The sequence below is a fragment of the Corvus cornix genome, chromosome 3 (genome assembly GCF_000738735.6).
Source record: "Corvus cornix cornix isolate S_Up_H32 chromosome 3, ASM73873v5, whole genome shotgun sequence".
Lineage (NCBI taxonomy): Eukaryota > Metazoa > Chordata > Aves > Passeriformes > Corvidae > Corvus > Corvus cornix.
Window position 1 is genome coordinate 57,797,918 of NC_047056.1, and position 26,633 is coordinate 57,824,550.

A 26,633-nucleotide genomic window follows, 5' to 3' on the forward strand; every position below is an offset into this window, starting at 1 on the left:
AACCTCCATTCTAGAAAAGCAGCTGCTCTGTCCCGAGTTCCCTAAAGGAGCCTGACAGCCTCGACAGGCTGACCACCGCTGCCAAGGATTCCCGTGCTCAAAGCTGCTTTCACCTGTGTGCAGCGATCAGCACCCGCCCAACAGCTCAGCTCCTCTGGCAAAGGAGAAGGGAGGGAGGCTCGACTCTCAGCAGAAACAGCTTTTTAATTATCGTGTAAGCCATTTCACTTCTTGTGGTATTTATGGAGGCTGCAGACACCATTTAGTACAATGTTAAATTGAGATAAACATATCTGCAGAGGGCTGTGTGCACTGTATTTATTTACTCACTACACATGTGAGACATTTCTCATTGCCTTGAGCTATAAACAGCAATGAAATTTCAAAGCTCCTGGAATTTACCAGGATACACACTTCAATTTTTTTTCTATTGAACTCTTTCACTTACCCAGTGTGTCTGCCTTTCCACACTGGAATATTCTCTAAGACCTGAATAAAACCTCTATTATCATGTAGTTAGCTGTACAAATACTCTGCATTCCAAAATGCACACAATTCTGCTTATCTTTCCGCAAGGGGATCCCAGTACTGCTGAATATTGAGAAGGTGTATGCTCAGGATCCACCAGTAAAGACCAGTCAGGAGAAGCCTTTCTCTGTTCTCCATTGCATTCAAAAAAGGATCATCTTTCCAGTACAACAACTACATTGCCCAAAGAGATGTCCAAAGCCTTCCCAACTTCTAGGACACTGGATGAATCATAATTAGTGGACTGCAAACCATCTGCTAAGAGCAGAACTGTCCTGGCATGCCCATGGCTCTTTCTGCCAACTTCTACTTGCTAAGTTCAACTTCTCATTGCAAACTTTGCAAAAGGATCCTTAAATTATTCTCTGGCCTAAATGTTTACAGAATGCTCTTCTGACTGTAAACAGTGTTATCTGAGACATACAGATAGTAAAAGGCTGGGCAACTATGAAATACAGATAATTTCACATAACATGCCCTAATCAGGGCAGCAGTAACAAACACAGGGACCGAGGTTCCTGCCTTGGAGGGCTTATAGTCCAAAAGGGACAAATGCAGTGAATAACTAAGCAAGTGTGTTAGTCCCCTGCAAACTTCTGCTGGGCTTCCCAACACATGGCTTTCTCTTCTCTGTAGAGAAGTTCCAAATGCTGCCTCTTCTCCTGGATGCCATTTTGCAAGCAAAACTGCTGAGCTTCAGTAGGAGTTCCCTTTCTGAAGGGGAATCAGGTCAGGCCTCAAATCATTTAGTTTCTGCAGTTTTTGTGGGAAAGCTGCATCTGAGAAATGAACAAACATGCCATACACCTCTTTTCTAGAACAGTTCAACCTGGACTGGCTGTGTACCTTGTGCTGTGGCTCAGCTTAGGACACATGCAAGAGAGCAGGTGTGACACACTTTCTGCGTGCCACAGACACACATGCAACACACCACAGCTTCTTTTATGTTTTGGTTAAATAGCTTCCAGGGTAACTTTTTCAAAGGCACCTACACAAGCTGGGAACCTATGACCCCCTATTGATCCTCAGTGGGACTCAGGCACCTGTGCATATTTTCCCCCTGCTGTTTTAGAGGTATTTGCATGAGGAACCAAATTAATGCCTGGTACAACGCCATCGGTTTTACTCAGAAGTCGGATTTGTTCTGTACACCTCAAAAGCAGCTGGTAGTTCCCGAATATCCATCACTTCCAAGGACAGAAATATGTGTCCAACCATTATTTCCCTGTGATCCCCAAAAGCTTCAATGCACTGGTCTAGAAATAAGAGATCATCATCATCATTAAATAATGAAAACATGTAAGGAAAAGTCCATTTGTCACACTATGTCAATTTCTAAAAAATATTAGTAACTTCAGGCACGGAGTGTCCCTGTTTCAAAAATTAGACTTAATTGTTAGTATCTACACTGAGCTCTTTGTATTAACAGACATGTGCTTAGTAGAAAAAAAAAAAATCAGTATCCTGGTATCACCAACATCTCAGCAGGCTGCTACATGTCACTCATTCCACGGAAAGCCTGGTCTTCATCCTTAACCTGATGTCAGCGTGGCAGAAGCTGCTCAGGCAGGCAGTAACCCTCTGCCCTCCCACTGGGCTTGGCTGCCCTGGGGAGCACTGGGCAGCAGGCACAGCAAGCACAGGAGGACCAGCTCCACCCCTCACTTGAGCCTGCTTGAAACAGCTTCAGCTTTGCTGTAGGGACAGAAAAGTTTTCATCCATGTATTATTTTCCCAGAGAATCAGACTACTTACACTTTTTTCCCCTATTGTGACAAACTTGTAAGAAGAGACTAACTTTGCATCTCACTGATGGTGGTGAGAGCTTTACTCCAGTGAAGAAAGCAGAATTTGACCCAAAGTAGTATGTTTTCTGATGCAGCATGTTTACTAACACAGTTTTCAATTCTACCCTTGGGGAACTCAGATAACATTTAAGTGGGTATTTTTAATAAACATTTTCTGTCTGAAGCCATGACTCTGGGCAGCCAACACAAAACAAAGCACAATGCCTGCACCTTGCCAGCCCTGCAGAGCAGTGCCAGAGGCACGTGTGGAAGTCATCCTGATGGCAGCAGTTTTCCTACCCTCCTTGGCAGGGAGTGCTGGGTCCTACAATCCAGGCAGAGCATCTTGCTGGCCCTGGGCACACACAGCTATGGGATCCCTTAGTAAAAAGGGTAAAGAGGATGCCACAACACCTCCTTCCACACCAACATCGCAGCAAGTACTGACAGAGCTCTGTCACAGGACAGTGGCAGTGCCCCACAGACAGCAGTGCTCAGCAAATGTATCAACAGAAAAGAGAGCCAGGCAGAAGGCTACAGGCACACAGGAGAACAGCACCAGAAAACCCAGCCAGAACACTCCTGTTGCAGAATGCTCATTGCATCCTCCTGACCACATTTACATGTCTAACTCTGCAAATCGATGGCTGGAAACAAAATCTTTGTAATCAGAAGCCAGAAGGCCTGACCCAAACCCCACCAAAATTGATGGACATGTTTTCATCGATCCAGTGGATTTATCCAGCTTAAACTCAGCCATCTAAGAGTGAGGTGTTTGTTTGAGGCACCTAAATTCCTAGCCAGTGGGAAGTGAAAGCAATTTCCACAATAAATTTTTTCCATATACAAAATTTTTCATTGCCTCAGAGTAGGAGACTAGTCCTAATTTTGCTGTCAGTTAAAAGAGTTTAAACCTTTTCAGCCAGTACTTCCCGTGTATCCACTCTTCCATCCACAGCAGTTTCTCTCTTTAAGTTAAATCAGGGAGTGGGGGTGAGAAGAAAGTATGGTACTACAAGTTCCCATAGGATAAAATTACAGATCCATGGTACAATTCCAGCTATGTCATTATGTTATTCTCCCTGTCCTTTTTCTTTTTCTCTCTCGCTCTTTTTTTTTTTAACCTCAGTAATCCTACCAGTACATCCTTCTCCTGGCAGCAAAACTACCTTATTTATCCTTTAATATGCCTTCAACTGCCCTCAGGCAAATGTGAACTGTAAACAAACTGTCAAAGCTGTAACTGGGATATCCAGTTAAAGCACTTTAAAAACTTGGACCATCTAGAGAAAACAGAGCAGAGTAAGGGAAGAAAACACTGTGGAAAGGTGCTTTTCTAACAGAACTAGTCCTTCTGCACTTGCAGCCTGGACTGCCTTTACATGTGCTGTCTCCATAGCTTAAGAAAGCTCCAGTGTTTAAGACACCTTTTGTGTTAGGAGCCAATGCCAAAACCAAACACTGCTGCAGTCCTGCAGCGCCGAGCTCCCAAACTGATTAAAGTGTAGTAAAAAACCTTGGGTGAAGAACTGTGTTAGAAGACCATTTTTAAATTTTCACTCTGCTGGCAGGTAGCTTCAGCAACTCCAGCAAAGTCAGTGGTGTTACAAACATTCCCACTAATTTACCCAAGCTGTGATGGTATTTAAAAATAATTTTTAAAAAGCTAGTGTATTTAAAATATTTACAAGGCTCAGACTACTAGAAGGTCTCTTATCATGTTTCCCTGCTGCAAAAAGCTGGATTTCTTGCCAGTTTTCCCTTAGATTACATGGTATGGATCATCTGCAGAATGCGCCACTAAAAAGAAGGCTTGCAACAGAAATGCAGCATTCCTGAAACAGTGAAACAGTGCACTAAATAAAAAAATTTCCTAGCAGAATACACTGGACATCACATAGAATAACATGGCTTTCTATTCTGTAAGGATGCAGAACAGGCAGAAACCCATCTGCTTATCATGACCAGACAGTAAAGACCTATTAAAAACTAAAGTGACCATAAATGAATTTTCTACCTCATTTGACAAGACAGACCACTATTTCTACCTGTCTTGGTAGCTTTCCTCTGGGGCACAGGACAGACTTTTCCTAAATGCTGGGGCTTTCCGAGTTGCTCAGAAATACAGCTTGCTAAATGTGAAAGAGTAACATGGTCCAACTATTCAGCTTCTGTTATAAGCATGATACCAGAGCTAGAAAGAGCTATTTGATGGCACTTCTAAGAGCTTAACCCTGAAGCTCTTGGTCAGACAAAACTCCTGCTCAAGATGTACGAGCTTTCCAAGTAGGATCAATGGATGAGGTATGGAAGTAGGCTAAGCACCTGTAACTCATACTAGGATATTCAGCCCCTTTCCAGTTTTGTCCTTATCTTTTTTTTTTTTTTTTCCCCCCCACAGATCAGAATACATTGCTACAAATGACTAATAGTTAAGCTGTCACTTCTTTTCTTCCTGAGAGACCACCCCAGTTCAGGGCATCTGTTTGCAACCCAAATTCTGCCAGCCTGGGAGGAAAACATGCAATGACTGACCGGTAACTTTGAACCTTCTCTGGCTCCCTCAGCTGTGCCAAGCACAGCTGCTTCCTGTACACATCAGTCACTGGGGAGGGAAGGGGCAACACAAGAAAGGGAAACCTGTGGGGCTACCTTTGCTGTGCAAATCTCAAACACAGCGTGCTTCCCCCTCTCCCTTGATTAAACGAAGAAGAATATGAGATTTCAGGACGTTCTTTTCCCCAAAAAGCCATGGAGGAAAAACAGAAAGCCTGCCGCTGCAGGACTTTGTCTTACGAACAGCTGCAAATGAAACAACATTTCACTTTTTAAACTGAGAAAATGAAGCTTCAGGACAGCTCAAACACCTGAAAAAAGGTTAACCAAGCAACTGTTTTAAAATCCTTTAAACTTACTCTTTGAAGAAAATGGCTACACAAACCGCCGAAAGTCAGGAAATTCGAGCTGAAATGTGTCAGTCTGTGGTTAAAAAATGGAAAGTGACAGGAGCTAGGGGTTGAAGAACATTCTCTTTAGCTTGCAGGGCTTCTACCTTGTGTTGTTTCCTTTGTTACTGGGGGAAGAAGATATCAAAGCAGTGGTATTTTCTTAAAAGGCTCCATTTCATGGTGTCTTTTGATAGCCTGCAGGGTTAGGTGGAAGGTCTGTGATTTAGCCTACTTTTCTATCTGTTAAAATGTCTATGTTAGGACAGTTTGTATTATGTACCGCTACTGCTACAGAACATAATGTGAAATAAAATTTAACTTTTACATAGGAAGGGCCAGAAACAGAGGAGTTTTTATGTAACCTCTTACAAGGCAAAATTCAAGCACATGCTCAGTACAGATCATCTGTTTGTCTTGGCACTGGAGTATGTTATCCCAAAAGCTTAACCTTTGGAAAAGTTTCTAGTAAGGCCCAAATCTCCCTGATATCCAACTAAGTGACAAAAATATAGGGTGCAAAAATACAGGTCTTAACTAACCCCAGGAATACAAAGCAGAAATATTTGGGATCCATGCAGTAGAGAGTAAGTCCACCTCAAGGCAACATGTGGGTTTGGTGAGACATTCCTGTTCCTGCCAGTCAGACAATATTCAATGCACAACCACGAGATTTGTCATGTAGGACAAAAGAACTGGCTGAACCCTCACACCTTACCAGAAAGGTCTTACACATAAGTGCCTTTACATCCAATGTCTTAGAGAGACTTAACAGGGGATTGAATGAGGATAAAGCCCAAACTCTTCTTGGGTCTATGAAGGCTTCTTCTCCCTTTGGTCTACGCAACACTGACACCACCACACTCCAGTGGTGTTATTTGGAGCTAGCTGACCTCACATGCCAAATGATGCAACATGCTGCTCCTGCTAAGTGATGGTGAATCATGTCGTGCTATCTGAAATGGTCATCAGCTGCTATTTACTAAATGGCATATGATCAGTCGTGTACCCAAAATGCAGTAAAAAATATCCTTAGAGATCTGTTTGAACATTTGTTACTCTTGCCTTCTTTGGAATTTAACAGCAAAACAATAAGTAATCAAGGATTTTGATCAGTTTATCGCTAGCTAAATATCTTTATGTAAATACAATGCAAATTATTAAAGCAATGGAAAACGGTGGGCTGGTAAATATACTGCCTCCCTCTTATCTGAGTTCAAATTGAAAAGAAACTGGAATTTTAAGAACCAAGCATATCAAAAACCCCCCTAAGCTTAGTGCTGTCTTTGTTTATCTCTTCCCTCTCCATGCACAGATCCCAAGGTGAAGAGATTGCTGTAATTCTTTCTTGGACTGAAGTCAATGAGAATTTGCCTAAGTAAGAACAGTTGGATCAGCTCCAAAATATTAACAACAGCAACGTCAACATATGCAGACACAATTAAATTTCACCCACATGAGTTCCCTCATGCTTAATGTCTGCTTTCATGGGATCAGTGGATTTAGTCCAGTGTTTGTTTGTGTCCATACATGTGTTCATGTATGAGGGTGAGATACCAAATTCTAAACCAGGAAGGGTAGAAAGCATAGAACAACAACATGCTAAAATCTAGTCATGTACAAAACACAACCAGTCAACAACAAGCACTAAAGCTAACGTTTTCCATGCACCCTTTAGACATGCTGTGTCCTAGTCATACGAGTCCATTTACACTGGAGTGGAAGAGGGGAAGTGTTAGGGACAGAGCAGAGGCAGTTTCTGGTGTGAAACAGAGCCAGACTACACATCCTTTCTGAGCTGCATGGGGTGAAACTCCTCCCCTCTGACATGAAGCCAAGCAGCTTTACCATTACTTTTAACCACGACACCAAGTCCTAACCAGAGTGCAGCCATTGGCAGACAATACTGCATTGTTATAAAAAGTCTGTACTTCATTACGAAAAAGCTGTCTGTGCCACCATCACAGAAACCCCAAGCCTCATTCTTCATGTAAGATTACATTTCAGCTGAAAAGCTCAATGTTTCATCAGCAGAGAGAACAATTTTATCTTCATACTAGTACACCAAGAAGCTGCATACTAACTATTTTGGGGCTTTTTACAACTACTTTTTCTTTCAGTTCAACACACTTTAAACACTGAGAGGAGTTGGGAAGTCCTTTTTAACTGAGTTCCTACTTAAGAAAAGGTCCTCTTTATCCGAACAATGAGAATACCTGACTTTTAACATGTTTTTCCTCAGCAAGGACTGAAGAATTGAATCCAGAATGATCCACAAATTGACTCATGTAAACTTCCTGAACAAAATCAGCATGAGTGAGGACAAAAGGTTAAACAAGCCCTTTCGTTTACAGCAGCTTGTAAAGAAATTATTTTTAGATAGCAGGAAACATAACAGTGTTACACCAAAGATCAAAAGATCCTATTTTACAGACCTCTCAGATTCTTCTTTTTTATTACAGCCAGAGTGCAGGCAACTACCACTAACAGGACAACACACAGCCTATGCTGCTCAGCTACCTGAAAATCTTGCCCTAAACCTATGGAGGAGCTCAGAGTTTGGCTGGGGTCACAGACAGGTGCTGGGACGCAGCAGAGCTGAGCTCATGGGGACCAGCAGCCTCCTCCAAATCACCCACCAGGGAGCTCCAGCAACACCCTGCAGAGCTGGAGACCCAGGCTCCTTTGCCATGAGATGGATCTGAATTCAGCCCCTACATACTGCCCTAGACCAGGGGCAGTGATCTTCAAACCCTTCCCTTAGCTGTCTACCACAGTGCAGGCAAGAAACACAGTTCATGAGGAAAGAGCAGATAAACAATACTGAGTGTCAGTCTTTGACCCCTACAGACTCCCATGCCAAAGGGAGTCCTAATCCCTGCTCTCCAAAGCTGTTTTTCATCAAATGATTCTGCAGCACAAAATACAAGCCTACACCATGGCAAACTGTACCAAATGGGGACGTGTAAATTCTACTATCTCCTTTTTTAATGCCTGGCTAGAAGTGCTTAATCGAAACCAGCCTTTATTCATTCCTTCCTACTGTAAATAAGCCCTAATGTAAATTCTGGAAAGAGGGAGGAAAGAAAGGATTAGCCATGTGGACTATCTGTCTGAAAGTCAGGAACTATGGAGTTATAATTTCCTTCCTGACAGTGACTCACCCTGGGGAATGAGACACTTTCCTTTAGTTCTCCCATGTGGAGAAGGGCTACAAAATCACTCACTCATCTACCTCAGAAATACAGAAATTATGTTTTGTTTTCTGAATGACTTGCTGTGGGTTCCACCTAAAGTATACAAGAGCTGCCAAACTGGCTGCTAATGACTGGTGGGCTTTGGATCAGTCCCTGTGTAACAGCTGTATTTTAAAGTACAGCAAATGTATGTCTTTGTCAACACTTGGCAAAAGCATAGACACAAACCATAAACTCCAGCCTCACATCTGACTTGTGTTATAAAAATTACGCATTCAGCCTACACCAGGGAAAGGCCATCATGGTGCTGGGCTGGATGGGTAATACTGGCCACCCCTGTGCCAGCCAGGCAGTGCTAGAGTCTCTCCTCTCACCCCAAGGCCAGTCACAAGTTCTGGCCACCACCACACCACTCAAATCTCCGGAACAGCAGTGCTGCCTACAAGAAGTCTATAGAAAAAAAAAGCCTCTGGTCCACGTTAATTCTCAGTCCTACCAATTTAACACTGCACCCAGCTGAGTTACAGTACCCCACATGTGGAGCTATGCCCTGTTTAGCTTCCTCGCACTGCTGCAGCCACAAGCAAAGTGAGATCCTCAGCCACATTCATCTGAACATGTCATTCTTCCATACTCAAAACCTAAAATCAGTCTGTGAGAAAGCAATATATATATATGGATGTATATATGTATTTTATATACAGAGGATACTTTTATCAAAGAATAGTTACCTGCAGAGGACTGGCTAGTGGCCTGTTTCTAGGTACCGCAACTGTTTTGTGAAAACTATCATCATCTTCAGACACAGGCATCTTTAAAATGGAACTGGTAAGAAGATTCTGAACAGGAGAAGAAAACAGAAAAACATTTTCAGCAACTCATGAGAACAATTTGAATTCAAATGCATTTTAAGTAAACACAGCTTGAGTGCAGAAGTTGCTACACTGGACACAGCCACAGATGAGGAGCAGACCTCAGCCTTGTGTCTCTGGGACTTGGCTTTGCAGGAGCACTGCCATATGCAAGGGTTTTCCATCCAGTGAAAATCCCAAGTACAAGAATAACAGTAACACTGAATAGTCCTGAGTCCTGGTAATGCAAAGGGAGCTGTGCTCAAGCAAGGTCTCCTTTGCAAAAACCAAGAGAGACTCTCTCTCTTTTTCACTGGTTTTTAACTCTATGATCTAGTCATTTCTACACACAGGTGCAGGCATCCTCCTAGTGTAGGCTCTTCAAAATCTGTGGGCTGCAAAATGACTGCAACTTCTGCAACCTTCTATAGGCACCACAGTGATAATTAAGAGTACCGTTTTGCTTTTTATGCTTAGTACAGGAAAATGACGTGGAAATAAGGAATAAAGTCTACTTGTGGAGAAAATCAGAAAAAAATATTCTTTCTCTTGCATTTAAGAACTGAACGGGGATGTAAAACAAAGAATTCCTTTGATGGTGTGAAAACTTGTACTTACTGGCACATCTTCCATAGTAGACCCAGGTGGAAAGAGCTGAGTGTTCAGGTTTTCTCCTTCCCAGTGATTTGAGCAAAAAAAATTTCCAGCTTTATCTGTTGGAGACTCCACCTGAAAGCAGAAAAGACATGATTCAACCAGCACATAACTGACCAGGAGATCTCTGTCAGTTGCTTAATAAATTGAACAAATATATTTCACAGAGGTGCATAATGCATGTTTACAGTACTATCTTTTAAAGCAGCCTTGCTCTTTGCAGAGGAAAAAAGTTCAAGGTTCTCAAAAAATCCCCATCTAATAAAACTTTGAATACTTGCACTCAGTGTTCTGCCAGCATTCAGGAGTTTAATCCCCCAGAAAGGATTGAGAATATATGTATTTTTAGAACTTTAGTGACAAAGTAATATAATGCAATGTCCTCAAATGTTCAGGTTTCTAAGTCACTCCATGGAGCTTGGTCCCCATGGGGTTCTTCTATACTTTTCACCAATATTTGAAAGATTCAATCCAAATTCATGTCTAATTTTTCTTTTCTTTTTAAGTTTCAAACGAAAACTGCATTAGAACGGCCAAGCAAACCCCTGCTGAAAACAGGAGAAAGACTTCTATGGAAATCAATGGGAGATGAATTAGACATGCCTAGTATACTATATGGAACCGACACTAAGATCTTGGGGCTCACATGAAAGAAAAACAGACACAGCTATTTAACAGAAAAGCCATTGGTATAAGTTTCTCAGCAAAGAGTTCTGAATTAAATTGCCTCAGGTAAGTTTGAGATTTACCTCTTGTTTGATTTTCTTCAGCAAAGGGGGTCCACTTTCATGTAGCCCAGCCACTATTGCAGATTCCTCCGACTCCTGCTTGATAACATCCTGCAGATCTTCTACAAGATGAGTTGGAGTTTGAGGCTGAAAGAAAGAAACGTTATATCCAAGTCCCAGAACATCCCTCTGCACTAATATCAAAGCAACTTTTATCATTGTTTCCTTCTTACCAGCATCTTCAAAGGACCGTATTTGATTTCCTGAGCTGCAAGTGCGTTTTTGAATGGAGTGGGTGTTCTTGGAGAGCTTTCTAATATCGACCTCTTGATTGCTGGAGTCCTGAAACTTTAAAAAGAAGTAGAGGAACTTTAAAGGAAGATGCTTGGAAATACTACCTCTTTACAGAAATATTTGCGTACAGGCAGTATTGTTGTAAGACTTTGGAAAATATTTCCCTGCAATTCTATAATCCATTTTGCTTTCACAGCAGAACATCCATTTGACTGTGATAAGGTGTAATGACTTGACTTTAAAAATTGGTGAGCCTACATGCATGGTTTTCTGTATTAATATTATGTATTAGTAACCGACCTCCATAGTCATAAAGTGGAAGTTTTACTCCCAACTAAGAAAAATCTGAATGTGTGCGCAAACAACTTCGCAGGAAGCATAGAATCGTAGAATGGTTTAGGTTGGAACAGTCCTTACAGATCATCTAGTTCCAACCAACCTGCCACAGGCAGGCACACCTTCCATAAGACCAGGTTCCCCAGGGCTTCATCCATGGGTAGGCCATTCAAAACTTCTCTGGCCAGCCTGTTTCAGTGCCTCACCACCCTCTCAGTGAAGAATTCTTTCCTTGTGTCTACTGTAAACCTACCCTCTTACAGCCTGACGCACACGCTGAGCCGGCACTTTGGTTGCATGCAAACCTGAAGAAATGGACCCTCACTGAGTTCAACAAGACAATAGACTTACACGTGGTTTTCCTTCTGAGCTTTGAAAGTCTGGTCCCTGTGGAACGGGGCGGTAACTGCCATCTTATGGCCACATACCGGCGTGGAGGTAAGTGCAGGGTTGTCCAGGTTCAAGTTTTCGTGACTGGATGAGGTGTTTAAGAACTGCAGGTGTGGAAAGAAAAAATTAACAGGAACATCCAGATTACATGGTTGACCTCTTAAGCTGACATTATTTAACAGAAGAAAAATAAATTGTTTTCTTCTGATTGACATGAGTCGCTCTTCTGACCCTATGATGCGAGTAGGGGTATGTGGGGTACCTAACTACATTGTGAAAAAATACTCAATGGTTTGGCTCAGGAAGCTAGCGAGGTAAAGTCTAAAGGAAACGACACTCTGTTCCAATGAGAAACACTTTCCACCACTTTCAGAGCCTGATTTGGATTTCTCCAAATAAACTTCAATTAAGAGCAATGTGCCCAAGAAACTGGGTGAAAATGAGCAAGGGATGTTTCAGAAACAAACCCACAGGAAATGGGGTTAAATTCCACAAAGATTTATATGGGGCATCGAGGGGCTTTTAGGGCAGTAAATAAAGTGTTTATGACAGGAAAATAAATTTCCTATCATCTCTCTCAAAAGAAAGTGCTTCATTTTCAGAGCATAAAATGAAAACTGCCACCTGTGACAGGTACATGGAATGCTTTGGAATGGAAACAGCTGACTGAAAAGGAGGCAGCACTATTTGTTTGGAGAAAATTGCTCCTGCATGTGTTCTACCTAGTAACCTAAAATATTGTTTCTATTTCTAGCGTCTACAAATCTGTGAGCATAGTGGTATCCTTTATTCTGACAACAATTCCATGTATTACCTTCTAGATTCAATCTGTCACTTTATAAAAATGTGGCATGTAAGAAAATCTGGCTTTCACTGGATAAATATGATTAAAATACCTAATATGGTAACGGGAAATACAGCGGGAAATCATTACATGAAATCTTTTACTATCCTTCATGAAAAAGTGTTTCTTTGATATCGAAGACTAAAGCAAAACAACACAGACAAACAAAAAATCCAAAACACTTTTAAATAGTGCTACAGCTGTGAAACAAAGCAACCATCATCAGAAATATGAAAATGCACGCCAGGCCATTTTAACAGGCCATTTTCCTCCTCATTCCTATTCCACTCCAACTCTCATGGCCTGGGCAGAGGATGGTGACTGTGATTTGAATTTTCTGGTTGTTGTCAGTTTGTCTCACAACCTGAATGCTATTTAAATGCAGTTTGGGGTTTTCTAGGTCAATGAATCATACTGTAAGTGGACAGAGATGGAAAGTATCAAAAATGATCAGAAATGTTAAACTCTAGTAGTTGGAGTTAGCAGCAAGAGTAAAGCAAGGAGTCACACTCCCCTACAAAAAGATCCAAAGAGGCAAAAAACCAAAGCACAAAAAACCAAGCCCCACAGATGAATCTAAAAGACAAGAACCAACAGTTAGCTTGCTGATTAACTAAACTCAGTGGTGAAGGCTAGGAGCAGTGAGAAGATTCAAACACGGAGTGAAATCAACAAGCACAACGGTAATTAGTCATTTGTTCCAAAGGATTAGTTTCTAAATTGTTAATACTGGGGTGACTTTTGAGAATTAGTAACATCTGTGCAGAAGTCTTCATCTACCTGCGAGGGAGAGAAGGGCAGGCTTTTGACAGGGGAGCGCTTAGGAGGAGTTGAGCTGCTGACGTCAGCTAGGACCAAGGTGCTACCGTGGCCACTGGCTAAGGGGCTGCAGTGCCCTCTCCTTTTGCGAAGAAGGACCCACGGAGCTGCACTGCCCTGTGAGGCAGATAAGGTCTTTGGTGAGCCAAGAGAGCCCTGACTCAACATGACTTTGCTCAAATTTGTGGTGGGGTGTCCTTGAGGTCTACAAGCACCGGCCCCTCTTTGCTGAAGCTGCGCGACTGTGCCTGAGGGAGCTCTGCTAGCCGGAGTGTCTGTGTCTTCAAAGAATTCAGAACTGCTGAGATCACCCCATGATGAAGGATCCTGAAACAACGTGGGAGGCACGGAGCTATAAGACAGTGTATAGTGCCACCTCATGAAAATACAGCACTAGGATATGCCTGTAACCAACAACAACAACAAAGTCTTTCCCAGTTCAATTCAGCCTGACCCTGTTCATGGGAGCAGCAACACTGTGAACACAATTTGTGTTTTGAATACATGCCTTGATCTTATCAAACTGTCTGACATCCTAGTAGTGTTGCTGGCAACTGAGTCCCTAATGAATTATGTCTTTACTATTTACTTGCCCAGTGTTTTCTGCTTGGTATGATGATGGTGCCTTTTACTACAAAAAAAATGTGTGCTGTAGACCAAGACTGGCCTCCTCCTAACATGCAATGCTGCTCTGGATGTGCTGAAGAGGACATGATGCCGTATGAAGCAGACACCTCTGCACCAGAAAACATAATTCAATGTGCTACTTCTTTACATGTAGCATCCCAGAGACTGCAACAGGAACAGGTTCATGTCAATGTCAGTCAGATACATGACATTCAAATGTGTTTTTACAGTCCATCACATGTGCCAGGGCAAGCTCCTTAAACTTTGAGAAGCAGCTATTGAGGCTACAACAAAAAAATTCTAGAAAATTATGCCAGTACATGAGCAGCCACACATAAACCTATGGCATGTGTCACTTCAAATATCAATAAATATAATTTCATTACTTAAAATCTTTCACTGTGTCTCTGATTTTATTTTAAGGAGACTTAATGTTGAGAGGTTGCTTCAAGCTCCTACTGTGCAGCTTGCCAAAACTCACACTCCCATTCCAAGACATAGCAGGAAAGGGAGACACCCACAAAAAGCATATGCATCCATGCTGGAGGGCTTCATTTACGAGCAGCTGCATTTTGTTATGTCAGAAGATAAGCTTCAGATCCTGGAGCAACTCAAAGTTACTCGGGGAAAAAACCAACAAGCACATTTAGGACAATCCCAGCTCCTCACCCCTTACTCCTTGACCACGCACAAATCCACTTGAGGCGGCAAGTCTACTTACGGAGTCTATTAACTGGAGTGTTTCTGCAAATTCTAAGAGATTCTTAACATTATCCAGGATGTTGCTCTGGTGAACAATCATGCACCGTGCGGGGGATGCACTTTCCTCAGGTAAGCAACCGTGATCCACCGGTGGAGATGGAGTACAGTGGTGGTGTTCCCCCAAACAGGAAACAGGTGCACTGTCACCACTGGTCCTGGTACTGTCAGCAATTGTGGTGCTGTGCCAGCCGGGGTAGTTTGATGTGTGGTTCTGTGTCTAAAGGAAGAAGAAGAAAAAAAAAAAAGAAAAGGGAGGGGGGAAAGGCAGAAGGAACTTAGCAATGAAATTGCACAAGGTGTCAGATGCCACTGGAGGAAAGATAAAAGTAGTTGCATCATCTAAAAGCTTATGCCTATGAAACAATTGTCAAGATGTTTCCTTTCATCAGTGCAAGATCTTAAGTAACACTGGCATTGTATTTGTTATCCCAAAGTTACCTCATAACTTACTTCCAGAATTATAGGCTATGTCATTACTAACACATAATCAATTCATACTTTGTTACTCCAAGTGCTCAAAAAGTGTCTGCAAAGTCCTTTTCTGTCAGAAGCAAGAAACGGCAGGATTTCCCTACTGAGCGCTCAGCACTGTAGAAGGCTAAATGGTTTTAGAGTTAGAGTTGCTTTTGTCTGCTGATCTCCTTTTCTTCTGCTATCCCTGTCTAATGCTACAGCTTACACCAATGCAATGAAGAGGCTGTCAAATCAACGTGGTTAGGAAAGCAGAAGAACAAATTAACAGAAGTTTCTTTCCAGTGTGATCATGCAACAGAAGAAATTGCAAAACATTAACTAAAGTTAAAAAGTGGCCAAACTAACGTATCATGCATGCAGCTCTTTGACTATTAATTTAAATATTACCCAAAAAAAAAAAAAAAAAAAAAAAAAAACCAAAAACAAAAAAAAAATCTGCTGGCTATCACCTATCTTCAAAAATGATTTTGGGATTCTTGGCTTTGGTGATGGTGTTAAGTAGTTACATAAGGGTTTTCACACATTAACATCCAATGGCATATACCACAAAGTATGAGAATTCAGTAATAGCCAGCACTTGCTCCACACATGCAGTTATGAAGAATCTAACATTATTCGGAGGAGTAAAACAAACTCTCAAACATGCACCAAGTCTGAAGCTTACAAAGTGTATAAACACAGCTGAAGGAAAGAATACAACAGAGAAGAAAAATCTAATGCACAGGCACTGTATTTTCATCACATGAACCACGGCACACTTTCAGAAACACAGATCCCGTTATTGATTATAGATCTGCAGGATTTTTACTTTTTGTACAATCATCATGTTTCCAATATTACATCACGTTACAGAGCCCAATCCTGCTCCCATTTTGCAAAGTAAGATACCTGCAAATATTTTGGATTTTTTTTTCAATAGAAGAATTTACAAAGTGGATACAGATTATGTATGTGCTATGTTTCATCCTTTTAAAACGGAAATATAGAGCCTTGATTAGTACTGAAGGCAGAGGGGGAGTAAAAAGTTAAAAAGACAAGCACTGGGGTAAGGCTGCTATCCCTCCATCCAAGCACACAGTGACAATCTTACTGGTAATGCCTGCTGCCCTTTCAGTTCATTCTCAGTCGACATTAGTAGCAACTCTAATTCCTTTATTCGCTTTTCTTTCTCAGGGTCTTCATCATTATAGTGTCTCTGAAATTAAGAGTTAAGGGAAAAGAAAAGATAAAGGTCTGATAGGATGTAGCAACTAAAATGCTCATGGTTTGCCGACCTGTGGTTATAACAGCCAAATTAGATTCAAAGATGAAACAAATGTCAATTGTGTTTTCCACTACCAAAGTCCCTGCTGAATTTCAGTATAGACATTTGAAATGGAGAAAGCGAAAGCCATCACACCAGATGTCAACTACTGCATTTTAAATCCACTTCAGAAGGAGCAATTATTAGCCATGTTAGAACTCCCCCATCTTCCCCATTTTCTCTTTTCACCACACTTAATACATTAAAATGTTTTCTTAATGTATGATGTCGTCTGCATTTTAATTTATCAAATATTTAAGAAATTGACTCTTGAAATGAGGTTCAAGTTATCTACCTGGATAGCTGCAGCAGCTGGCTGAGGTACATTGACAATATTTACATGCAGTGCTACTGGATATGGGATCTGACCAGGAACCTAGGCCAAAAAGCAAAAAGTGATTATTTCCATCATATTATCTGCTTGCATTGTGAATTTGTGTTAAACATACTTTGGTTTTAGGTACTTAATATTTGTAGTCTGTGGAGATGAAATAGCAAAAAAACTAAAAATGTTTACAAGAAAAGTAATCAGGTTTTTAGGAATATGACAGTGAGCATTAGAGGAAGAAAGAAAATTCACATATGAAATATTTACCCTTCCTGAATGAGAAAAGATGATTAATTATAGACACATTTGTAAGGATTTTCTAAATTGAAGTGAAAAAGCAAAAGATGCAATTTATTATCATCTAAAACTCCACAATGCAACTGTCTGAAGCAGAAGCCCGTTTCATTATTAATCATTAATAGAAAAGAAATCTGATTAAAACCAATACTTGTTTACTTGGTTCCGACAGGCAACCCACAAACAGAATATTACTAAAGAGAACGTGGGAGATTTTGACATGGAACACAGAATTAATGAGATTCAACTGATATTCAAGAAATTTAATATTCACAACTCTAAGAAATATGTTAACTGCTCCCAAGGCATTAAACCCGCTGTACTCGGTTCCACCACCTGAATGCCACCAGTTTGAAATGTACATATTTTCACCACTGAATGAAGCAAAAGTCAAAGAAATCCTCAAACACATCCAAGCCCACCAAGACGAAGAAAATCCTTCACGCTTCCTGAAACCAGGCATGGCTAAACTGCACCCATCTATTCAACAAGACAAAACGAGCACCCCCACCACACTCACATTTTCAGGCACTTACGTTCTGTGGCTCAGAGATGTGGTAGTAAGGGTAGTCACTGCTCAGCGGGGGCTGGCTGGCCACTGGCAGCTGGGCAGGTGGCGATGGGTTGTGAGCAAAGGCCATCAAGTGGTTGTTCTTCTGAAAGCCAGCAGCTGCTGAGGAGTGACAGGCTTTGGAGGACTCCTGCAGGTAGCCCTCCTGCTCAACCTTTCGGCGCATGGTGGAGTTCCAGTGGTTCTTGATAGCATTATCAGTTCTGCAACAGAAATACAGATGTTCAAGGAGTTTCAAAAATGAGCATTTCCAATTCAGACAGGTCAAGAGGCAGGGAACTGCTGCTGGCATTTCTGTTTAAACCCTGAGCTCTTCTCTGACCTTCCTCCTTCTCCCACCATTACAAATGCTACTCCCAACTTCTCAGGAAAGATGCTCAGTATAAAAGTCAGGGGAAAAGGAAAACAGGCTACGGTTGTTTATGTACTTTTTAAAGCAATCTCTCATGGCTTAAATCCTCAAATTGGAAGAAATTGCTAACTTCAGCTTCACCTTATTCCCATGAAGTGAGGTGACAACAAAGGCTAACATCCCTTTGAGGCTATCCTATAGGAATGCCAACATCATCTTCCTATATCTTAATAATTCAGAGGAATCTTATTGTGCCTCATTGCTGGAAAGAAAGACTGTGGAGAACAGTCGTGAATAGACTAACTTCCAAGCAACTTTCCAGCTGGTCACCTAGACGACGACAACATCATGCTGTACACAAAAACTCAGCAAACAAAACTGTTGGGATTTTTCTTAGATGCACAAAAACTGAGATTCAAATCCTCACATACATGACTCAGAAAAAGCAAACTTATCAAGTTTGTGAGATTTTAAGGGTATGCTTAAAAACAGCTCTGCTATTGGAAAAAACATCACCACTGCACGGTATCATTCAAAGCAGTATCTGTGATGTGTGGAAGCTACTAAAATATTTCCAAGGGGTAATCCCTTTCTTGTTATCTTCTAGAAGGTAAGACCACAGAGAATGACTGCTTAAAAGGCTGTCATGATCTCAGGCCTTATATTTAGATCTTGAAGGCGTTTTACCAAATAGCAGAAAGAAAAGTAGGAAGGGAAACCTCTCCCTTGCTTACATTACTTGCTTGCCCACACTTTGAATCACTTTTAATCACAGCAAATAAGACACTGCAAAAGCTTCCAGTGAGATAAATATTTCCAGGACCAGAGTTTGAGGAAAAAGTCTCTCCTGTTTTGCACATGGATTTTTAACAGGCCAAAATCATCTGGATGATTCAGGAGCAATTACAAAAGTTGAAGAATCTTAAATAATTCTGAATAAACAAACTGGATTTCATATTGAAGGCATATCCTTGGCTGAATGTAAATTGTGTTCCACTTGCAGAATCTGACCCTTCCCTGTTAAATCAATTTAAATTTTGACAGTCACCACAGGCACAAATAAGACTGCACAGACATTTAGGAAACTCTTATGGTCTTGCTCTAGTTACTGGTTTTTTTACCTGTGGCAAACATTAAAAGCCTATAAAAATAGCATACTGTTCCATGTACTGACCAAACAGTGAAATTCCCCACTGAGAAAAACGCACATCAGTGTCACTGGCTTCTGAGGTTTTGGTTCCAAAATTTTTTGATTTATACAGTGCAGCCTGCGGCGTCCAAAACAGGCTGCTCAGACCTGCAGCTTTTTCCTTTTTCCCTTTTTTAAGAGCCAAAGGTATATGTCATTACCGTCCAGGCAGCAACTTTGCAATCTCTGCCCATCTGTTTCCCAGCCTCTTGTGTGCCTGGTAAATAATTCTATCTTCCTCTTCTGTCCAGGAGGTTTTCTTCACTTCTGGATTCAAATGGTTGTGCCACCTCTCCCTGCACTGTTTTCCAATCCTTCCCTTCAAATGCTTAGCAATGACAGACCAGCGCTTTGGACCATATTTCTGCACGAGCTCTATTACCTTCAAAGAAGGACATAAAAACTGCCTGTATTTAATGATGCACAATGAATCAATGAAATTTTTTTCTTTGGTGAAGCAGTATTTTCAACAACAGTTCTCAAAACTGCCACAGTAAAGCTAAAAGCAATTAAGGTTCCCCACTTCCCATTCATATTTTTACCCAAAAGGAAAAATCTGGTAATAGTTAAGGCATTGCTAGACTGCAATTCTACATTACAGTGCTGTAAAGCAGCATTAATTTACTTGCATAGCAAACTTAGAAAGCACTACACAAATACGGTCTGCCTCTGGCCATTATAATGTTGAGACCACCAAAGATTCCAGGAGTTTTGCCCCGACACCTAAAATCTGCTAGTAAGGCATTAATCAGACAGAAAGGAAAACTGATTACCCTTTGATCCTCCTCTTTAGTCCACGGACCTTTAATAAGTTCTGGGTTTAGTACCTTCTGCCATCGGTGCTGGCACTGAACATCAGTCCGATTCTAGTGAAATGTGAAATACACAAAGTGGATTATTCTTCAGACAAGATCAAAGTAGAGTGAGAATGCTCCTATTTACGTACACTTGTTTCGATGGATTTCACTGCCACCTAAGACTACTAAACAACATGGGGTCATACAGTAAGTCTGAGAAGAAGGTGCTCAACTATCAATTTGCTCACAGAATAGATAAGGTTTTCATCACTTCTGCATTGAGGACTCCATCACCAAAACTACACAGACTTTATCTTCCCTATCTGCACAATAGCTGGCATGCTTTCACATGCAGTATTTCAGCAACAGCCAAAGTGTTCACAAAGCAATTATCATCAAAATCATACTTACAATTCACCAAAGTTACTTTTTTCCGCTGTGCTGAGATATTTTGTTTCATTGTCACATTGACCATCTACTGTGCAAGACCCCACCATCCCCCATTTTTGCTTGTTTGATTTTTTCCAACCCTTTCTGAGAAGTGAAAGGAAAAATAAATGTAAGGGTTTCCACAGTAATCTAACCAAATTTTTATGCTCTCCATTTGTGGAGGTTTTATATCTCCCCTGAAAATGTAACTATAAAGCAACCACTCCCCTTCCCCTTTATCAAGGAAACCTCTTGACGAAGAGTTGCTACTAGGCCTGGAGACAGAAACCAATATCCACTTACAGGAAGGAAATTAGCAATGACTTTCCAGTCTTCTGTCCCATTCTGCTCCACAAGCTTCTTCAATTTCTCATCCTGGATCATTAAAAACCCCCCCAGATATAATTAATATTGCAGTCTCTTATAATCCAAATGATTTTTTTTTTTTTTTAATTTGTTCTTCTAGCTTCTTATGCATCTACTTCTGCTTTCTCAGTGTAAGGGAGGGTGGTCTGTAGACTTCTCACGCTTTTAATTGCCTAAAGCAGAAGATTTTTCTACTCCTTTGGATTTTGGTAGGTTCTTTACTGTGCTGTAGGAGAAAGACTGACTTCTGTGCAGTTCTTTGACTCACAATATACATTCCCATTTTACTCATCAAAGCACTGTAACTGTTATTATTGGACTTACAGGAGGGCATGGGCGTTTAGATGCCAAGCATCAGAATAACCTTGGAATTCAGTAACACTCAGGCACTCAGCTACCTGGGGACCTCTGAAAATCACGCCCTAAGATTTATATGTCTTACAAGTAATCAGAGTTCCAGAGATTTGCTCACGGCCTACCCACCTACAATAAATGCACAATAGAACTAACAGCTCCTTTTTGCTCCTGTTCTCTGTGAGGGCGTTTTGCATACTTGCAAATAGCAAAAAAAATTGGCCCAATCTTTTTAGTGACAAGGCCAGAAATATAGACCCTAAAGACAGAAGAATCCAATCTTATGTACTGGGAAAGATATAGTGTAAAACGAACCAGAGATGCCCCAGGAGATAAGAAGAGAAGAGTAGCTCTCTCCTTCCTCAGTTAGCATCTCCCAGTATGCTCCCAGTTCATCTGACAGGACAATGGCCATTGGACTTCATGGCCATCCTTTTCTCCCTGGCCACATCACAACCACGTCCACCTTTGTAAGGGCAGAATATGATTTAAAATAAATAAATGAAAGGCTTGCAAGAGGTGACCTGCCACTGTTTTTACATCAATACACATTGTTAGAGAAGAGAAAGTCAAAACATAACTCAAGAACTGTATTAATGTATTTCACAACAAACTCAAACCAGTTAAATGGCCAAAGGATATCCACCTGGCAAAGGAGTTTGATACCACAATTTTCCCAGAAAGTCAGCACAAGGGTATCACGACTAAAACACATTCTGACCTTGAAAAGCAAAATACATCTTGAATGCTCGGTTTTGGGACTGCTGGATTTCTCTCCTCCAGCTTTTAATTTATTTCTGCTTGGAATCATAATGCTGCAATTAAAGTGCAAAATTCCAATGGTACAGAAGGACTGCAGCAGTTTCTGCCACAGTTGTTGGCTGCTGTGGGACACTGAACACAGGTCGATTCTCATACAGCAGTAGTTTCAGACAGAGGCAAGCAGTAACAATGAGGCACTGCTACAGGTGACTCGGAATCTGCTTCTCAGGGATTACACAGAGATTCACACATCACGTGCTATAACACAGAGCTTGGTGGAAACCTAAAAATTGTGTTTATACGTTTTACTGAAAAGGTAAGAACTATGCTCAAAGTTAAATAAAACACTGAATGTAGCTAGCGGGTCAAAAAAAGTTGTCCTCAGATATGGGATTGTCACTGAAGTAAATTTGCAGATTAGCAATATGGTGAAGAACATGAAGCAACTAGGAGAAGAACGTGATCCATGCTCTTTCTTATCTTTTAACATGCAGGAGGTGAATGAACTTGGGATTTACCTCTTCACGGGTCCATCTGGTTTTTCCTAAGTGACGTTTTCCAGTCTTAGGAAGCAGACCATCATAATCATGATCATACACCTCAACATCTTCTTCATCATCATCACTACTATATATACTGCAAAAGGAAACACAATGAGAGAGTGGAATATGAGGACTCGAGCTACTTAATTACAAAACTCAACACCCCCCCCCCTCCCCCCAATCCTTGCAAAGGTTACACAGATAAAAGTTTTTAAACTTGCACAACAAGATTTTGTTCTGCATTCTGTTGTTCTAGTATTCTGAACTGGTTCTGCTGTTTTTGGTATCCACAGATACAAGCAAAAGGCTGGCAACCTTCGTAGTACTGTGCATGTTTAGACCTGCTCCTAATGTTAGATCAGTGGTGAATTACACATTTGGCAAACTTTCAACCAATGAAGGTTTCAAATTAAAATACAATGTTTGGGACAATAAAGACAACTAGAGGCTGTGTCCAGTACATGAGTGAATGTTTAAGATCTTTAACGAATGCCATACATTCTGAAAAATATTAGTGATTTTGTATGTTTAATACAGCAGATATATTGTTCCATAACAAAACAGACTTCGTAGCAAAACAAAAAGCTAAACAATAATCTTGTTTGAGAAAATGTTTATGGCACAAGTTTTTGAAACTAAGTAAAGACAGTAAATGGCAGCATTAACATACAATAAGCTCTGATATAAAATATGCCCTCCATTTATGGGTTTGGACAGATAAGGACTGGGGACAAGTTTGTTTAATATCCTGCAAGTAACAAATGAATTACTGAACCCTTCTATATTCTCCATTTCTCTAACTTTATTATCTCCAATCTATTTCTAAATCCCTCATACTGTTTTTGAAATACTCTGCTCACCTAATTCATGACTAAGGGATTTCCCCAGAGGCTATCTGTGGGTTAAAAGGACTCCATTACTCTTTTCAAAAACAGTACTTGTTCTACCTAGCTAACTAAATCTAAAAGAGAGTGTTTTGCAACAAGAGGGGCCTTTCTGGTAGACAGTATTCTGACTTTTAAGGTATGAGCAGCAGTTCTGGTACTTTAGCTAAGAGATGCTAGCCATGAGTGTTAGAAAGGAGTCAATGTCATGCTGCAAGATTAAAAACTGTGATATATCTGATGGTATGTCATGCTGTGGTATGTTAAAATATGACTAAGACATTAAAATAAAGTTATTTTGTAATAAAATTAACAAGCGTTGCTTATGCTGTTAACCTGTTTTCAGGAGATTAAATTAAGTTGCAGTGAAGCACAGGGACTGTTAGACAAGCTGCAAACACCTCCACAACGCAAGCTGCTGAACATACATTCTTTAAAAGTACTGGGCTAATCGCACCTTACATCTTCCACCCTATTTTCTGGCCTGTGTCATGGGCCATGAAAGAACATGCTTACATGCTACATGTAAGAAGTTTTCCACAGCCTGCTGTGATGTGCAAGGTCTTCCCACAGCCTTTGCCGGGTGGCCCCTGACTCACACACCCAGCCCATCGCTGCCACCCTCAACGTGCCCACCGCGCTGTAGTCCTGTAGACTCACGGTTCACTCCCTATTCCCTAGACGGCATAACCCCTGGGGGTAAGCCCCGATTGAAGCTCCCACTCCGCACGCACCCCTCGTTGGCAGCTGGAGCCTCCCGTGCTTGAGCAAAAGCTCCCACGCTCCAGCTGCCACGAGCGCGGCTGCTTCCCCAGCCGCCGCTCAAAGTGGATTCACTTTTCTCAGTGACACACAGAGACAGCTGCGCCACTGCCCATATGCCAAAGGAAGTTTTGTGGCGCAGTTTCCAAGTATCATTTTGAAAACGAGTTTTCCGTAGACGGCACCCAGCAGGTACGCATCCATTGGCGGCGCTTCCTGCGCGGGGTGCGGGCCGGGCAGCGCAGGGAAACGCCGCTCTGCAGCGGCCAGCGCATCAGCGGCCAACACGTTAAAGGGCTTCAGTGCGGGGCCAGTTCTGTAACCGGGTTATTTAAATGACTGGGGCCTCGCTGGCACCGCAGAGCCGAGCACACTCCACTGTACTACCTGCGTTCTCCAGCAGGAGAAAAGAGCCCTAGGATTCCGGGACGCTCGGTAGTTTCTTGAGTCAACCGGGCCCTCAGCGGTGCTCTAAAACTTTATTTTGCACCTCCGGCCGCAGCCCCGAAGCTTCCCCCCCCTGGGCGGCACAGCTCGGCACGGCATGGCGCGGCGCTCCCCCCGGCCGGAACAGAGGGAGTCTCCCGGACGCCCATCAGCGCTGGGCTGTTCGCCGAGGCAACCGGCTTGTGCAAAGATACACGGGGAAAAGGGAGAGGTAAAAAAAAAAGTAAGAGGAGGCGTAGAGGAAATGACTCGCTGCTGTTACAGTGAATGAAGGAATTCGGGCAGCAGCCCCGTGGGGCAGAGCCCGCTCCCGCCGGGGCGGCCCCACCGGCGCCGCTCCGCGCCGCGCCCGTGGATCAGGCGGACACCGCACCGCGCCGCCCCGGCCTCCCAGCCCCGAGCAGCGGACGTGTCCCTGCGGGCGGCGCCTGCGAGGCAGCGGTGGCTGTCCTCTTTCGGGAGAGACGGGCCGGGTGATTCACCCGCAAGCCGTAGCCCCGCTCTGACACTGAAAGTACAGCCCGGCGCTCGCCCAGCGGCTCACCGCCTCCTCCCGCACCGCAAGCCCCTCTTCCTTAGGAAGGACCCACCAAGCCCCCAGTCCCACCGGACGGGGCTGGCGCGCGGGAAGCGACAAACAGGGCTGCGACCTTCTCCCCTGTCGCAGCCAGCCAAAGGGGAGGGGAGGAGGAGAGGATGCCGGGCTGCAAAAAGAAAGAGAAAAAAGCCTCCACGTGTCCGACCCGCCGTCCCCGGCTAATGAGACAACAACCCCGCTCTGTGCGCCCGCCCGGCAGCGGCGGCACGGCCACGGCCACGCGGCGCTGCCGCCCCGTCACGTCCAGTCCGCCGCCGCCGGGTCACCGCCGCCCCCGGCCCCTGGCGCGGGGTGGCAGCGATGGCCCGGGCCGGGGTGCGCGGCAGGCGGGCGGGCACGGGTGACAGCTGTGGCCGAGCGCTCCGTCGGACCCGCAGCCCTCCGCCCGCGCTGCCGCGCTACGGCATGTGCGGAGTGGCGTGTGCCGGGAAAAAGCTAAGCCCCGCCGGCGAGAGCCGCGCTTCCAAGGAAAAAAGGGCCGCAGGAAATAAAGGAAAAAGTCGAGGGAGCGAACCGAGTCCCCGCACCCGCCGCCCACCTACCGCCTCACCCTGCCGGGAATGAATGAATGAATGGGACGGGATGCGCTACCTGCCGCCGCCGAGCCCGCCAGACATTGTCCCGCCTTGCGGCTGCGGGGCACGCAGCTCCGTCGGACTCCGCGCTGGGTCCTGCGGCCGGCGAGCGCCGGCTCCCCGCAGGCGCGCAGCGCGGGGCCCGAGCACCCCGGCACCGGCGGCTCTGCGGCGCGTCCCGCTGGGCTGCCGCTCCCCCGGTGCCTCCGGAGGAGGGGGACGCCTCGGCATCGGGGGCGGAGTAGACCAGGTGCACGGAGGACGGGGGGGCTGCCCGCCCGTCCGCCGGGCGAGCCGGTGTCCTGCTGCCGCCTTCCCTCTCTCCCGTCCCGCGCCCCTTCTGACAGGCGCGGAGCGCGGCCGGCCGTCCGCCGCCCGCAGACAGCGGGTTACCTGTGCCGGGGTCTCCCGGGACATCCTCGCACCGGCCGCTGGGGGAGAGGACGGGGGAGCCCGCGCCCGCCGCCGCGCCCTGTTGCCGGGCTGCGCCTGGGCACTCCGCCGCCGCGCACAGGAGTGCTGAGGAGCCGCGGGAGGAGGAGGAGGAAACAGGTTTGAGATTAAAGAGTAAACTCTGTAAACAGAGATGCCATCAAACAAAGGGCCCTTGGACACTCCCCCTCCCGCCAAATCTGGCGCCCCTGCAGTGCGCAGGCGCCTGGCGGGCCCGTGCCGCGGCGGCGGGGCGCGGGGCGGGCGGACCGGGGCCGCGCGCCCCACGGGGCCCTCCCGCCCCGCCCATCCCGCGCGGCAGCGGCGGGAGTCCCCCGCGCCAGCGCCGCCGCCGCTCCCGCTCCGGGGGCCCTCGACGGCGCGTCCGCACCCCTCCGTGCCCGCGCCC

The 26,633-nt window shown here is 43.9% G+C and overlaps 1 protein-coding gene across 4 annotated transcripts in view; it reads right to left on the minus strand.

The window, feature by feature from the left end:
- Positions 1-26,136, minus strand: part of MYB (MYB proto-oncogene, transcription factor) — a 28,006-nt gene extending 1,870 nt beyond the window's left edge. Inside the window, exons 1-15 of one of the 4 annotated variants that reach the window (XM_039569850.1) lie at positions 25,809-26,136; positions 22,503-22,620; positions 20,806-20,877; positions 20,050-20,142; positions 19,438-19,658; positions 17,701-17,938; positions 16,835-16,915; positions 16,327-16,431; positions 14,722-14,979; positions 13,335-13,700; positions 11,672-11,814; positions 10,924-11,038; positions 10,712-10,837; positions 9,927-10,037; positions 9,189-9,296 (exon numbers count right to left, since the gene is read on the minus strand). In XM_039569850.1, coding sequence (XP_039425784.1) covers positions 9,189-9,296; positions 9,927-10,037; positions 10,712-10,837; positions 10,924-11,038; positions 11,672-11,814; positions 13,335-13,700; positions 14,722-14,979; positions 16,327-16,431; positions 16,835-16,915; positions 17,701-17,938; positions 19,438-19,658; positions 20,050-20,142; positions 20,806-20,877; positions 22,503-22,620; positions 25,809-26,023 — 2,370 coding nt within the window. In that variant the 5' untranslated portion in view covers positions 26,024-26,136. The remainder of the gene's footprint in view (positions 1-9,188; positions 9,297-9,926; positions 10,038-10,711; positions 10,838-10,923; positions 11,039-11,671; positions 11,815-13,334; positions 13,701-14,721; positions 14,980-16,326; positions 16,432-16,834; positions 16,916-17,700; positions 17,939-19,437; positions 19,659-20,049; positions 20,143-20,805; positions 20,878-22,502; positions 22,621-25,808) is intronic. The other 3 variants (XM_039569851.1, XM_039569852.1, XM_039569853.1) reach the window with 3 other exon arrangements.
- Between the last annotated feature and the right edge of the window lie 497 nt (positions 26,137-26,633).